General features: G+C 38.7%; 1 protein-coding gene across 2 annotated transcripts in view; it reads left to right on the forward strand.

The window, feature by feature from the left end:
• Positions 1–15764, forward strand: part of klhdc3 (kelch domain containing 3) — a 55898-nt gene that overhangs the window by 36502 nt on the left and 3632 nt on the right. For both annotated transcript variants that reach the window (XM_061690231.1, XM_061690232.1), the window contains exons 10-11: positions 8580–8653; positions 14261–14339. In XM_061690231.1, the coding sequence (XP_061546215.1) occupies positions 8580–8653; positions 14261–14339 (153 nt within the window). The remainder of the gene's footprint in view (positions 1–8579; positions 8654–14260; positions 14340–15764) is intronic.

Genomic DNA, 15764 nt, shown 5'->3' on the forward strand with positions numbered 1-15764 from the left:
TTTTTAAATCGATCGTTGAGGAACGAATGCAGCCAAGTCATCCCACCACGTAAGTGCCACGTAAGTGCTTGCAGATTCATTTCTACATACAGACCCTTTCCAAAAATTTTGAATATCATGTAAAGGTTTATTTCCATAATTCCATTCGAAAAGTCAAACTTTCATAAATTATAGATTCAGGTCCCACAATTTAAACAATTTCAAGTATTTATTTGTTTATTTTTATATAATTTGGGCTTCCAGCTCATAAAACCCATGAAATCAGGAATTCGAAAAATTAGAATACTGTGAAGAAATAAGCCTATAATTTGCAGGCCATAAATGTTTTAAACTGAGTGGTACATACTGATCATCGACTAAACTAAAAGCCCCTGCACAGGTTTCCCCAGGTGTCATTACATTGCTTCGGTTTGGTTCAGTTGTCTCAGTTGGCTTCAATATGGAGAAGACTGCAGACTTGACAACTGACCAGAAGACCATCATTGATACCCTCGATAGAATGGATAAGCCATAAAGGTTCATAGCGAAGGAGGCTGGCTGTTCACAGAGTGCTGTGTCCAAGCATATCAATGGAAAGACTAGTGGAAGGACAAAATGTGGCAGGAGAAGGTGCACCAGCAAAATAGATGATTGTGGGCTTCAGCGGCTTATCAAACAGAGAAGATTCAAGAATCTAGCAGAGATCCAGAAAGAGTAGAATGAGGCGGGAGTCACAGCGTCAAAAACCACCACATTCAGACGTATCCAGGAGATGCCCTACAACTGTTGGGTTCCTCTCGTCAAGCCACTTCTGAGTCAACGTAGGAAATGTCTCAACTGGGCCAAGGAGAAGGAGGACTGGATTGTTGGCCAGTGGTCCTAGGTCCCCTTTTCCAATTAAAGTAAAGTGTGCCTTTCATTCGGGAATCAAGGTCCAAGGGTTTGGAGAAAGACTGGAGAAGAACAGAACCCAAGCTGCTTAAGTTCCAGTGTGAAATATTCACAGTCAGTCATGATTTAGGGTGCAATGTCCAGTGCAGGTGTTGGTAAACTCTGCTTTCTTAAATCCAAGGTCACAGGAACAGTCTACCAGAATGTTTTGGAGGACTTCATAATTCCTTCCGCTGAAGATCTGTATGGAGATGCAGATTTCATCTTCCAGCAGACCTGGCTCCTGCCCATACCGCCAGAAGCACCAAAACCTGGTTTGATGCCCATGCTATCACAGTGCTTGACTGGCCAGCCAACTTGCCGGATCTAAACCCCATTGAGAATTTATGGGGTATTATCAAGAGGAAAATGAGGGAGGGGCACCAGACCCAAAAACAAAGACGAACTGACAGCAAGCATCAAGGAAGTCTGACCTTCCATAACTCCCAGGCACTGCCACAGGCTGATTGTCTCAATGCCACGGCGCATCGAGGCAGTGATTAAAGCAAAGGGATTCCCAACCAAATATTGAAGATTAACATATTGTTTTGAAAGTACCATATTTTGATTGATTTAATGTGGCCATAATTGTTTTTTTAAATGTATTTATTTATTTATTTTATACAAAAACTGTGAAGTAAATGGTAAATCTTGGATTGGATCTCGCTAAGTGTTTTCCTTTCCATAGACCACAGGTGTCAAACTCATGGCCTGGTGACCAGATCTGGCCCGTCACACCATTTTATGTGGCCCAGGACAGCAAATGTGCGTCGATTTCATGTTTCTTGCGAAAATATCTAAATTGTAAATTGTCTTCACTTTTAATGTTGTTGCGCTATTGCAAGCATTTCTTTGTTACCAATCACCCTTTTAAAAGAAATGTAATAGTTGAAAACATTTATATAAGCTTCTGATTTCAAAAATAGTTATCCATCAATATGGTGTGTACATATAAATATTTAAGGTAATAATTCATTTATATGGGTTCACAGTCAGAACAGCCGTCAAAAGGAAGTCATGACTACAATCTGGCCCGTGACAAAAATTAGTTTGACACCCCTGCCATAGACGATCACTTATGAAAAAGGAACGCGTGTAATGTCTATAAAATCCATATTTGGGCTATCATTCTGATATTTTCAGAGGTGGAAGGGAGCATCAGTAAAGATGTTCACATAAATTTTGAGTGATGATTGACGAAGGTTTTCTGACATAAAGCGACGCTGAGCTTTTTCTTTATAGTGAGCACATATGGAAAGGAAAAACCTTAACGTCCATAAAATCCAAATTATTGGGCCGATCGTTGTAATATTTTCATAGGTTGAGCAATAAGTAGAGATGTCTGTAAATTTTGATGATGATTGGTGACAGTTTTGGGACATTAAGCCACATACTGTATATGATTGCTTGGGTTCATGAGGCTTGCAATCATGTGGCACTCGCCTGCAAAGTTTGTATCATTTTAATGGATGTCACCGAAATAAATGTGCAATTTTTCAGCATATTAAATTAGCAATTGAACATAATTTTGTGGTCATATAGCTATTGTGTTCTATCTATTGTGAGATAGCTGTTGTGCATATGAGAGTGCAACGAAAGATGACAGCAATGTAAGGTATAATACCAACTTGAACAAAATGGCGTTTAGAAACTCAAGCAAGCTGTCTTTTTTTTTTTTTTTTTTTAATGTTCTGAGAAGTTGTCATTTTGGACGTGAGGTGATTTTCCCCCGACAGCTACGATATATAAAATAATACTGCCACTTTACAGGTACAGCTCAATAAATTAGAATGTATTTATTCTGATTTATTGAGATGACATACCCAAGTAAATTGTCCAACAGAAGCCTGCAGATGACCATAGATATGATTTATTATTCTCAAATTCGTAGTGGAGCTCTGTGAGGCTTCAGGCTATGGCATTTTCCAGCTAATAAATCACATCTTTAGTCATCTGCAGGCTTCAGTTGCACAATTTATTTATGTCATCTCAGTAAATTTCAACATTCATTCATTCCATTCAGTCATCTTCCGTTCCACTAATCCTCACTAGGGTCGCGGCCGTCCTGGAGCCTATCCCAGCAATCTTTGGGCGAGAGGTGGGGTACACCCTGGTCACCAGCCAATCGCAGGGCACATATAAACAAGCAACCATTCGCGCACACATTCACACTTAAGGGCTATTTAGAGTCCTCGATCAAACTACCATGCATGTTTTTGGGATGTAGGAGGAAACCGGAGTGCCCGGAGAAAACCCACGCAGGCACAAGGAGAACATGCAAATTCCACACAGGCGGGGCCGGAATTAGAATCCCGGGCCTCAGAACTGTGAGGCAGATGTGCTAATCAGTCGTCCACCGTGCCGCCTAAATTTCAACATATTTATTCAATTTTATTGATGTACCCTGATATTATAGTACATTCCTTTTGTCCTGTGCAGTGTCTCCAGTCGTTTTTTTTCCCCTAAAAAGTTGTCATTTTTGAGGTGGGGGGATTCTATCCGACAGTGACAATACATAAAATATTAATACTGCCACTTAATAGTACATTCCCTTTTCTACACTGGCTGTGCAGTGAATTTGGTCTCCATTTCTGCCTCGTCACACCGACGAGTCGATTTTGGCGATGAATAACGGACATTCCAAAGACAATTAGTTATTTAGCAATTGCTTCAAAATTTATTGATGTTATTGAAAATGACTGTCAGTTTCATTTTCTTTCGCGTAAAATACATAAAATCATCTTGTTAGTGAAATGTGGAACATTAAGACCCCATACCGCAAGGGTGTCAAACTCACTTTTATTGTGGGCCACATTGTAGTTACAGTTTCTCTCAGCTCCTTTAAAAAATATAAATGTTTAAGCGCCTCCTCATATTATTACAATCCCAATTCCAATGAAGTTGGGGCGTTGTGTTAAACATAAATAAAAACAGAATACAATGATTTGCAAATCATGGTCAACCTATATTTAAGAATACACTACAAAGACAAGATATTTAATGTTCAAACTGATAAACTTTGTTTTTAGCAAATAATCATAAACTTAGAATTTTATGGCTGCAACACGTTCCAAAAAAGCTGGGACAGGTGGTAAAAAAGACTGAGAAAGTTGAGGAATGCTCATCAAACACCTGTTTGGAACATCTCACAGGTGAACAGGCTAGTTGGGAACAGGTGGGTGCCATGATTGGGTTTAAAAGGAGCTTCCCTGAATTGCTCAGTCATTCACAAGCAAAGATCAGAAATTTTTTTTTTGCCAAGTATGACCAAAAAACACACAAGGAATTTGTCTGCGGTAGTTGGAGCCGCTCTCCTACAACAACAGACAGTCAATTGACAGAGAACACTTTTGAGATTTAAAGACATTGACAAAAACAGTCACTGAGCAATAAAGGGTTGCTAGTTATCTGGTAATGCCGGTAAATTATTATTATTATTATTTTTTTTTACAATTGTGCAAAAAGATGCACAGTCCTCTAGCACTTAGAGCAGTTTGAATGACTAATATAGCAATAGTCCGGTGCAATGACCATTGTGCAAAGGGCGCCGAGACTTCGAGGAATGTATACTGTGCAGATGCTGGCATGAGTGGCCAGCATGGGGCGAGGTTCACCTCTTTGTGAGCAAGTGCGTGAGAAAATAGTCGAAGAGTTTAAGGACAATGTTCCTCAATGTTCAATTGCAAGGGATTTCATCATCTACGGTCCATAATATCATCAAAAGGTGGGTACATCCATAAGTGCACCCAGAAACGCCGCCGGCTTCTCTGGGCCCGAGCTCATCTAAGATGGACTGATGCAAAGTTTAAAAGTGTTCTGTGGTCCGACGAGTTCACATTTCAAATTGTTTTTGGAAATTGTGGACGTCGTGTCCTCCTGGTCAAAGAGGAAAAGAACCATCCGGACTGTTATGGACGCAAAGTTCAAAAGCCAGCATCTGTGATTGTATGGGGCTGTGTTATTGCATGGGTAACTTACATATCTGTGAAGGCACCATTAATGCTGAAAGGTACATACAGTTTTTGGAGAAACATATGCTGCCATCCAAGCAACGTCTTTTTCATGGACGCCCCTGCTTATTTCAGCAAGACAATGCCAAACCACATTCTGCACGTGTTACAACAGCGTGGCTTCGTCGTAAAAGAGTGCGTGTACTACACTGGCCTGGCTGCAGTCCAGACGTGTCTCCCATTGAAATTGTATGGCGCATTATGAAGCGTAAAATACCACAACGGAGACCCCGGACTGTTGAACAGCTGAAGCTGTACATCAAGCAAGAATTCGAAATAATTCCACCTACAAAGCTTCAACAATTAGTATCCTCAGTTCCCAAATGTTTATTTGAATGCTGTTAAAAGAAAAGTTGATGTAACACAGTGGTAAACCCTGTCCCAGCTTTTCTGGAACGTGTGGCAGCCATAAAATTTAATTTTTATCAGTTTGAACATTAAATATCTTGTATTTGTAGTGTATTCAATTAAATATAGGTTTAACATGATTTGCAAAACATTGTATTCTGTTTTTATTTATGTTTAATACAAGGTCCCAACTTCATTGGAATTGGGGTTGTACATAGACACAACAAATTGATGGATAACTAGTTTTGAAATCAAAATTAAAGGATAATAGTTTGTTCAGCTATTGTTCAAGTTACTGTAAAGAGGGGTTTGGTAAGCAAAAGGTGCTTGAAAGTTTGGTAAAATTTTTAGCAAGAATCATGGAAGTTGCACCTGATTTGCTTTCACGGGCCCCATAAAATGATATGCCGGGCTGGATTTGGCCTGCGAGCCTTGAGTTTGACACGTGCCATACCGCCTATATTATTTTGTTGCACATCCTTTTGAGGCAATCACTGCAATCAAATGATTTCTGTAACTGTCAATGAGACTTTTACACCTGTCAACAGGAATTTTGACCCACTCCTCGTGAGCAAAGTGCTCCGGTCGTTTCAGGTTTGAAGGTTGTCTTCTCCAGACAGTGTGTTTCAGCTCCTTTCACAGATGTTCAGTACTATTTAGATCATTGCTCACAGAAGGCCACATTGGAATAGTCCAGTGTTAATGCTTTTAGCCCCTTTTTTTAGCTGTGTGTTTTAGATCATTATTCTGTTGGGAGACCCATGACCTGTAACTGAGACTAAGCTTTCTGAAATTAGGCAGCACATTGCGCTGCAGCATGGCTTGATAATCAAGCCTCTTCCATGTTGCACAGTAGGGACAGTGTTCATTTTATGGTATGCCTCATTTTTGCATCAGTGAAGATAATGTGCCTTGGCAAAGAGTTCCAATTTTTGTCTCATCAGTCCAAAGAACAATCTCCCAGAAATGTTGTAACTAGTCAGTATGCATTATGGAAAATTCAAGTCTGTCTTTTTTTGTGATTTGCTTTTACCAGTGGTCTCTTTTTTGGTCATTTGCCATGACAATGACTGACAGTGTGATCTGACACTGATGGACCATGTCCTTCACATTAAATTTTTGGGGGGTTATTCTGGGCTCTTTGGTTACCATTCGTATTAGTCCTCTCTTCAATTTGTCATCCATTTTCCTCTTCTGGCCACTTCCAGGAAGTTTTGCTACAGTCCCATGGACCCCAACCTTCTTAATAATATGTGGAACACCACAAGCTGCTTAGGTATGGCCTTACAATATAGCCTTTCCCTTTTTACATGTATGTCTATAATTTTCTGTCTTATCTCCTGAGACAAACCTCTCCTTTGCTTTTTGTGGTCTATGTTCTGTGTGGCACACACCATGTCACCAAACAATACAGTAACTACTTGTCACCCTTTACATAGGCAGGCTGACTCCTGTGATGACAATTAGAGAGAACACACCCTAGTTTAACATGCCCCTGTGGTCTAATTACTTTCAATCTTTTCTAAGGCTACCACCATTTTTGTCCATGCCTCTTTCATTAGTTTGTTTCTTAATTTGATTCAGATTTATACAATTCATAAGCAATGCCTGATTTTTATTGGTTAATTTTCAGGATTGTATTTATTTATTACTTAAATGTTATTTATTACTTTTGTCGGTTTTAAGTTATTTCACTGACCATTTTGGGTTTTTCTTTCATTATTTACCTGTACTTTTTTCCATATGTGTATATACTCATAGCAGTCTTATCAGCAATTTGAGCTTAGGCTGTATTACTGTACAAAAACAAAGCAGGTGTGTAAATAGCAGAACTGAATCTATTTTCTTGCATTACGTACAGTATTATGCTAGCAACTAAGGTAGGTGAGAGCAAGGTTCTACAATCTGGCATAATTGTTGTCTTTGCAATAAGTCTGCGCTTCTTCAAGTACTCATTGTCTTGTGTTTCTTGCAGTGGCCATTACTTGGTTTTAATTGTCTTTTACACCAACATTCCCAGCAAACCTAAACATTTTATGCATGACCCTTAAGTGATGGTACTGCCAGTACAGTATACGAAGGACGAGAAGCAGAGATAAGACTCACCAGTCTTGTGATGATGGGAATAGGTGATGGCTCCCCAAAAGCCTGGGTGAATCACCTCCTGGGGGCAGGGGGCGTAATGACTTCTACAGCTGGCCCTCTGGGACGACTGTGCTCGTGCTCTGAACCTTTCCTAGCTGCTTTAAGCCTCAACCGTGTTTGTTTGGGGAAGATTAGCAATGTAAACCCCTTACAACTTCCTGAACACGCAGCAAAAGGGAGACTCGATGGCGGAGACAACGGGAAAGAAAAATAGAGATTGATGAGTCGAGGGGTGGGGGGATCCTGAAACATTTTAATCAACTTCTAAGTAGGGATGCACCGATCCCACTTTTTCTGTCACAATACAGACACTTGGGCTTAAATATCGGTTTGTACACAATACAATCCAATATGGGTTGTAATTATTTAGCTGCTTGTCTGTCTGCATATGTTGGGCGTGAATGACTTTGTTTTTAGGAATAAATTATTTTAAATAGAGTGCAATGTGCTAAATGTGTGTCTGTAGCATCGAGATGGTGACAGTCTCCATGGTTACATTACAAACACCTTATTGGGCTTTTTCTGCCTGTATTAAGCCAATATTCTTATCGGAATGGGCGCTCTCTTTGTATTGGGGATCTGAATAATTGACCATTACTGGTTTTAATGTCTTTTGGTCGGTTTTATCATGTTAAAAATAATTGTACTACATTTTGATGGTTTTGATTTGTGATGGTTGAATAAAGTTAAGACCTTTTACCTTGCTAAAATATTCTGGCTGTGATATACGTCGTGTGTTACAGGTGTGTTTGCATGTGTGTTCGTGCGCATTTGTGTGTGTGTGGGCGCGCGCGCGTCATGCCATGGCAGGAAACAGATGTGTAGTGATATAAATGGCAACACATGTCTGGGAGGCTATCTGCATGGGCCAGCCTGTCTTACTGCATTGCTCGACTTCCTGTGGGCTTAAATCAAGCTGGCTGTGATAAGGAGAGCCGAATGGTGTGTGTGTGACCACCACACCTTTTTTTAATCATCTGTGCCTTTTTGAATAACGTTGATCAAATATGGTAAGAAGTTGGATGAAAATGTAAATATTCCAATTACCTATCGCAGCTTTGGTTATGGCTTGCGGAGACATGAAGTAGAAGAGGAGGCTGACCTGTGTTAATTTCTTATTTTTTGTTGATAACTACAAATTCTTTTCTTTGTTTTTTCTTTTTGCAGTCCCTGTCCTGAGCAAGGAATGGGTGATGAATTTGACCTCATGGATCATTCAGACCTCTACATCTTAGATTTCAGTGAGTATCGCTGAGGTCATCCATCGCTCTTTTTTTTCTTTTTCTAAATATACCGTGTGCAGAAAATTATTAGGCAAGTATTTTGACCATATCACTTTTAGGCATACAGCGGCTGAAATAAGTCTTTAACACATCACCATTTTTCTCACTAAATACACTTCCAAAGGTGCTATTGGCCTGACAACTTCACCAGATGTTGGGAACAACCCAAGTAATCCATACATACAAAGAAAGTAGAACAAATAAGATCAGAAATTACATGTGTAAAAATGTGAAATGACACAGGGAAAAGTATTGAACACATGAAGAAAGAGAGGTGCAAGAAGGCATGATAAGCCAAGATAACACCTAAAATCTATAAATAATCAATTCAGCCCCTTGTCAGTGCAAATGAATATCAGCTGGTTCAGTCATAATTGTTGACCTACAAAAGGTCTCACTGCCAACGTCAAGACACATGCTGGGTAAGACCAGAGAGCTGTCTCAAGACCATAGCAAAGTAATTGTTGCACAACATAACGATGGCATTGGTTACAGGCGCATATCAAAGCTTCTGAACGTTCCATTGAGGATGGTTGGGGCCATAATACGAAAATGAAAGGCCAATCATAGCAGCATAAATTTGCCTCAATCATTTGTTCCTCGCAAGATTTCTGACAGAGGAGTGCAACGAATAATCAGGTGAGTTGTCCAAGAGCCAAGGACCACCTGGGGAGAGCTTCAAAAATACTTAGCAGGTACTGTTGTCACAAGGAATACACTGAGTAATGCACTCCGCCGCCATGGCCTGTATGCACGCAAGACCCCATTGCTGGGGGGAAAACAAGCACGTCAAAGCTCGTTTAAAGTTTGCTGAACAACATTTGGACAAGCCAATTAAGTACTGGGAAAATATAGTCTGGTTGGATGAGAGCAAAATTTGGATCCCATAATGCACACGTTTGGAGGAGAAATGGCACTGCACATCACCCTAAAAACACCATACCAACAGTGAAGTTCGGAGGTGGGAACATGATGGTGTGGGGCTGCTTCTCAGTAAATGGTACTGGTAAACTTCACTTTATTGAAGGAAGGATGAATGGGCAAATGTAGCAAGACATTCTTGACAATAATGTGCTGCCATCTACGAGGATGATGAAAAATGAAACGAGGGTGGACATTTCAGCAGGATAATGATCCAAAACGACTGCCAAGGAAACTCATTTGGTTTCAGAGAAAAAAATAAAGCGACTAAAATGGCCCAGCCAATCATTTGACGTGAATCCAATCGAAAATCTATGGAAAGAACTGAAACTCACGGTCCATAAAAGAAGCCATGGAACCGTCAAGATTTGAAGACTGCTTGTGTGGAGGAATGGGCCAAAATGCATGTGACTAGTTTCTCCATACAGGAGGCATCTTGAAGCTGTCATTGCAAACAAAGGCTTTTGTACAAAGTATTAAATAAATACCAGTTTGTGTGTTCAATACTTTTTCCCCGAGTCATTTCACATTATTACACACAACTTAATTTCTGATCTTATTTCTTCTACTGTCTTTGTATGTATGGATTACTTGGGTTGTTCCTAACAACTGGTGAAATTTTCATGTCAGTAGCACCTTTGGAAATATATTTGAGGAAAAAATGGTGACGTGTTAAATACCGCTGTATTTCCTAGTTCCCAGCTGGATAAAACTGAATGTTCATGGATTTAAGCATAGCAGATGCTGTATATTTATATTTATATTATATATTTATATTTATATTTATATTTATTATTATGAGTGTGGGTTTGGCATAAGGAGATCAACACCCGATATAAGGTGTGCGGAATTATTAGGCAGCTTCTTTTCTTTAGGCAAAATGGGCAAACAAAATTAATTTAACTGACTCTAAAAAGTAAAAAATTATCAAAAGTTTCTCATGCACCACTCTTCAAATATCTAAGATATTGGAGCGTGAACACAGCACCATCAAACATTTTGTTGCGGATGGTCAACAGGATCGTAAGAAACGTGTTGAGAGAAAAAGGAGAGAAGAAGCTACCAGGAACCCATTATCTTCAAGTTGTCATATTTCAGAACTGCAACCTACCTGGAATACCTCGAGGTACAAGATGTTCAGAGCCATGGCCAAGATAAGAAAAAGCTGAAAAAGCCACTGATCAAGACACGTAAGGTGATGCGTCTAGACTGGGCCAAGACATATCTGAAGACAGATTTCTCAAAGTTTTTATATACTGATGAAATGAGAGTGACTCTTGACGGACCAGATGGATGGGCCATTGGCTGGTCCCACTAACGGGCACAGAGCTCCACCTCGACTCAAACGCCAGCAAAGTTGAGGTGGATACTGGTATGGTCTGGTATAATTTAAAGATGAGCTCGTTGGACCTTTTCGGGTTGAGGATAGGCTTAAAATGAACTCTCAAACATTCTGTCAGTTATTAAAAGACTTTCTTCAGGCAGTTTTACAGGAAGAAGTCTGTATCTTTCAAAAAGACAATGATTTTTATGCAGGACAACGCTCCATCACATGCATTCAAGTATTCCTCTGCGTGGCTGGCCAATAAAGGCTTGAAAGATGAAAAAATTATGACATGCTTACTTGCTCACCTGACCTGAACCCAATTGAGAACTTGTGGGCAGTTCTTAAACATGAGATATCCAATGAAGGAAAACAGTACACCTCTCAGAACAAATGCCGCAGAGACTGTGGTTTCTGCTGTACAAAAAATTGGACTATACTGTAAATCAAGAAACTGACAGGATCCATGGATGGAAGATTATCACCGTTAATGAAAAGAAGGGTGGCTTTATTGGACAAGTTTAAAAATATATATTTATCAGTTTCTGTTGTAATGTTTTAAGTTTTTTGTTTTTACAATTCTCGCTTAAACAAATGAAAATAAAAAAAGTCAGATGGTGGGATTTAGTTGCATAATAATTATGCACACCAATAGCTGCCTAATAATTATCCACCTATTGATAATCTCCCGAGAGAGCCTAAACATCAGTGTTACTTTCTTAAACATTCTTGTTTGAGGATTATTAACATTTTGGATTATCCTAAAGCACCGTGGGTGGTTATTCATAAATATAATCCTAAAAAATGAGACTTGCCAAATAATTCTACACATGGTGTATTTTCAAATAAGAGCTGGCATCCTTGTCTGATTATGAACATAGAAATGATGTAAATTGGTAGTCTTACCAACATCCTTCTTATACCAACACCTCACGTCTTCTGCACTTACATCCAATTTCCACGGCAGTCATGTTTTAGACCACCTTGGACGAGGGCACAAATGTGTAAATTTGACAGGCTGTGACCTTTCAATGATTACTGGCCAGATTTTGAAACCGCCAACGAATTTGCCATGGCATTCACAGTGTTGAGGAGAAACCTAGTTGGGTAACACAACTGAGAGGCCGTCCGTCGTAGTGCTGAACGATTTTGGCCAAATATGATAACCACTATTGCTTTTGTCAATATTGTATTCACGATTATTAATCACAATTATTCATCATCTTGGGAAAAATATCTGTATTTTTAACAAACAATATATAAACATTTTCAGTGCAAAATTTAACTTTTAAATTTTAGACTAAATGATAAATAAATAAATAAATATTTAACCAAGACTTTTAAATTTACTTAGGGCTAACTGAGGCTATGTTCACACTGTAGAGCTTGATGCCCAATTAGGATTTTTTTGTTTTTTTGGTTAAATCCAATCTTTTTATGTAGTTGTTCACATTTCAAAAACAAATGCGACTTCTACTGTGGACTGAATGAGTCCGTGATGTCACACACATGCACACAAAACACATCATTAGATTGAGCATGCACACAAACAAGAGGCGCCAGTACCAAGCAGAATCCCAGTGGTTTACACTGCCACATGCTCATTGCGTGTGCTTTTTCTCTGTTACTCATATGATGGTAAAAGTGTGACATCTACGGTCATCCAGAGTCAAAGACAATGGTAAAAGTATGCATGACATACCAAGACCATGTCCAAGGTAGCAAATGTAAACTGATTCCATTTCAGTGTTGTAAGATTCTAATTTGTGTTTATGATTACATTTTGTCATTTTGAAAATGAGTCTGTCTCTTCAAGATATTTTTCCTCATTTGAGAACATTGTACAATAATAATAGTGGATAAAGTAACTTTATGATTTCCGATGTTCCCTAGCAAATCATCTGGCCTTGTGTGAAGTGAAGTAGTTTGCACCTTGTGGTTTGATTGTGACTATCTCCTATGGGATACCAACCTCGTTGAGATTGGTGTTGAAGTGGTTAGATGTGTAGATAGTTCAAGTATCTTTTTTAAACATCCACAAGGATCCACTTAGGTTGTGTTTGCTGGTCTTTACCAGATTTTTAGTTGATTATTTTGTTTAATCAGGTGATGGCCCTGATTACCTGGGATCCCTCTGCATTTGAAGCGTTCTCTTCCAGATACCAAATAAATTTGTCAATTTATATTCTTGGAAAGTTTTGTATGTACATAATGAGGAAACAGGCCTCACCTGACCTTGTGCTCTTAGAAGGAAAAAGGTATAGTTATCTCCTTCTTTTCTCCGTTTAAAGCCCTTGATTCAATTCTATCGTGATAGTGCACAAAGACAAATTTAGTTAAGTTCTGTCATTGACCATTATAGATTTGGTTATATATATCATATGGGGATGTCTGGAGCCAACTTTTTCAATTCCAATCCGATACCGATATTGCAAATTTGAATTTGGCCGAGACCTATATCGGTCCGATCATACATAATGTACTTATTTTGTAGTATGGAATGTTTGAAAAGGCTTGATCAAGTGATATTACTCAAACAGAGAACAGTAATCAGCAACAGAGGGTTAAAGTAAAGTAATATGTTATTATCACTCATTTTTCACAGCGTTTGAAGAATATATGCCAGAGTATTGTTATATTGCTTGTTTTTATGTTTATATAGCGTTTGTTTACCAATATCCATTATTTTGAGATATATAAGTGCCGCATGTTTGATGCTAATTTTCGTTAGCACGTTGATGTTTTTCATTCAATGTGTGCTAGCTTTGAACAAAAACGAAGAAAGAAACTTAAGTCTGTGATGCATTTGAACATTCAGTCGGTGTAATTCTTGTGTGTTTTAGTTTTACAGTGAACTTCAACTGTGTGTCAATAAATGACTTTAAGCAAGCAACATTCACTCTTACGCCTTGCTACTATGTTAACACCTTAGCAGAGTGTTAATATGGGAATTTTAGATAGTCTGATCCGATCCTTGTTTTTTTGCTGAGATCGGAACGATTTCTGATCTCAAAGATTGGATCAGGACACCCCTAATATCATACCACATTCAGTTGCTGTGAGAATTTTATCAGAATGAATGATGTGGACGTTTTCTGTATAGATTGACACATTTTATAATGTTGATGCCTCATGCAGTTTTCACAGACATGTCATGTCATGATGCTTGTGAATGCTTTTTCCATCTTGTTTCTTGAACATGGTGATTTTTGTAACATAGCGCATGTCTAACAGCTTTTATTTCTCTGACATGGCTCTGTTCTAAATGGTGACTCACTTTTATCACTATCCTATGACTCATCCTCCTTTCTTTATTTCAGGTCCTAATTTGAAGACATTATGCAAAATAGCTGTAATTCAGTACAGTCTGGAGCAGTCAGGGCTCCCACATGATATCAGGTCAGACAAACATCCTGTTCTATAATGTTTGCTATTTATTAAATTGAGATATTGTTGTCTGTGTTGCTGTTCTGTGCTTTGCCACAATTTATTTTACTAAATTATTTTCAAAAATAATGACACTCATCTTTGTTTTGCTGAAGTTGTTCTGTCCTTTTTGTCTTTAAAGTGCCTTGAATTTGTCTTGCTACTGAGTTTCAGAGGAAAGGATATGAAGGAATTAAGTTATGCAAATAAGAAAAAAAAATAAGAATACTTATTCAAATAAATGAATTCAAAAATTAATGAAAGCCATGTATTGCTCCCCCAAGCATCTAAATGAGAGCTCGGGGTTGGGGGTAATGCAAGGTCACCCCTAAATTGAAGCACTTTTTCTTTTTGTGGCCTAAAACACCCAGTACTGTACCAAAGTTATTTTCAATAAATATTGTAAAAAAGCTAGAAAATTCTTTAAAGTTTCACATTTCACATATCCAAACTTACCATGCTGGTGTGCTTGGTCATTGTTGACATACAATTCTCATCATAGGCGAGTCGCTTTCATGAGCCGTGAGGAATTATTGTGCTTCCTAGTTCCAAATCTATTGCCAAAGGAAAATGGTTTGACAAAATTTTAAAAATGTTGCTGCACCAAAAGCAGGTTACAGACTCCACAGACTTGTTTTGCATTCGTCAGTTAACACCGCGGCCATGCCGCTCTCTCTCTCTTTCTGCGGCGAGTTCTATGCACAATAGACAATAGATCTAACCATCATCAGATGGCTGCCACGTCAATACCCCACATTCAACGTGGCCGCCAAGTAGGCAGGTGAGGCGCGTTTTTTGGAATTGGATCTAGTCATATTGTATATCTGTGACCTGGAAATTCTCCATTCTCTGTCTGCATTGCACCACAGCCCCAGTAAACAGTGACCAATTCTAGAACTAACAGACTTTGTCAACAGCATTTTAAGTGACAAATGGAAAGTATTTTTGGACACATTGTTCAGTCCCGACGGTCCTTTTTATCCAATATCCATCCTATCTGGGTTTGTTTTATCGAGGTTCCACTGTATGTGCAAATCAGATGAAACATCAATGAAAGTGGCAGGTTTACATTCAATACCATCAGTGTTGCAGCCAGTAGCAACAATGTTAATATAATAACAGCTCTTGTATTGCAAGTGGTCATCATGTTATGGCTGGTCTGTGCATTACTCTCTATGGAATAATAATCATCCATAATTATCATTTCACATCTTTTAAAGCTTATTTTTCATAACACAACATAAATAGACTTTGGCTTTAAAAGTAAAATAGTTTTTACAACATTGCATAACTTGACACAAGAATGCATAACTTGACTTTCATTTCTCTTGCATCATCACTTCCACCTTGCACAAGATCCACTTTAGTGTTGGAGTTGTTTGTAACCCGTAAAGATGT

The sequence above is a fragment of the Phycodurus eques genome, chromosome 11 (assembly GCF_024500275.1).
Source record: "Phycodurus eques isolate BA_2022a chromosome 11, UOR_Pequ_1.1, whole genome shotgun sequence".
NCBI lineage: Eukaryota > Metazoa > Chordata > Actinopteri > Syngnathiformes > Syngnathidae > Phycodurus > Phycodurus eques.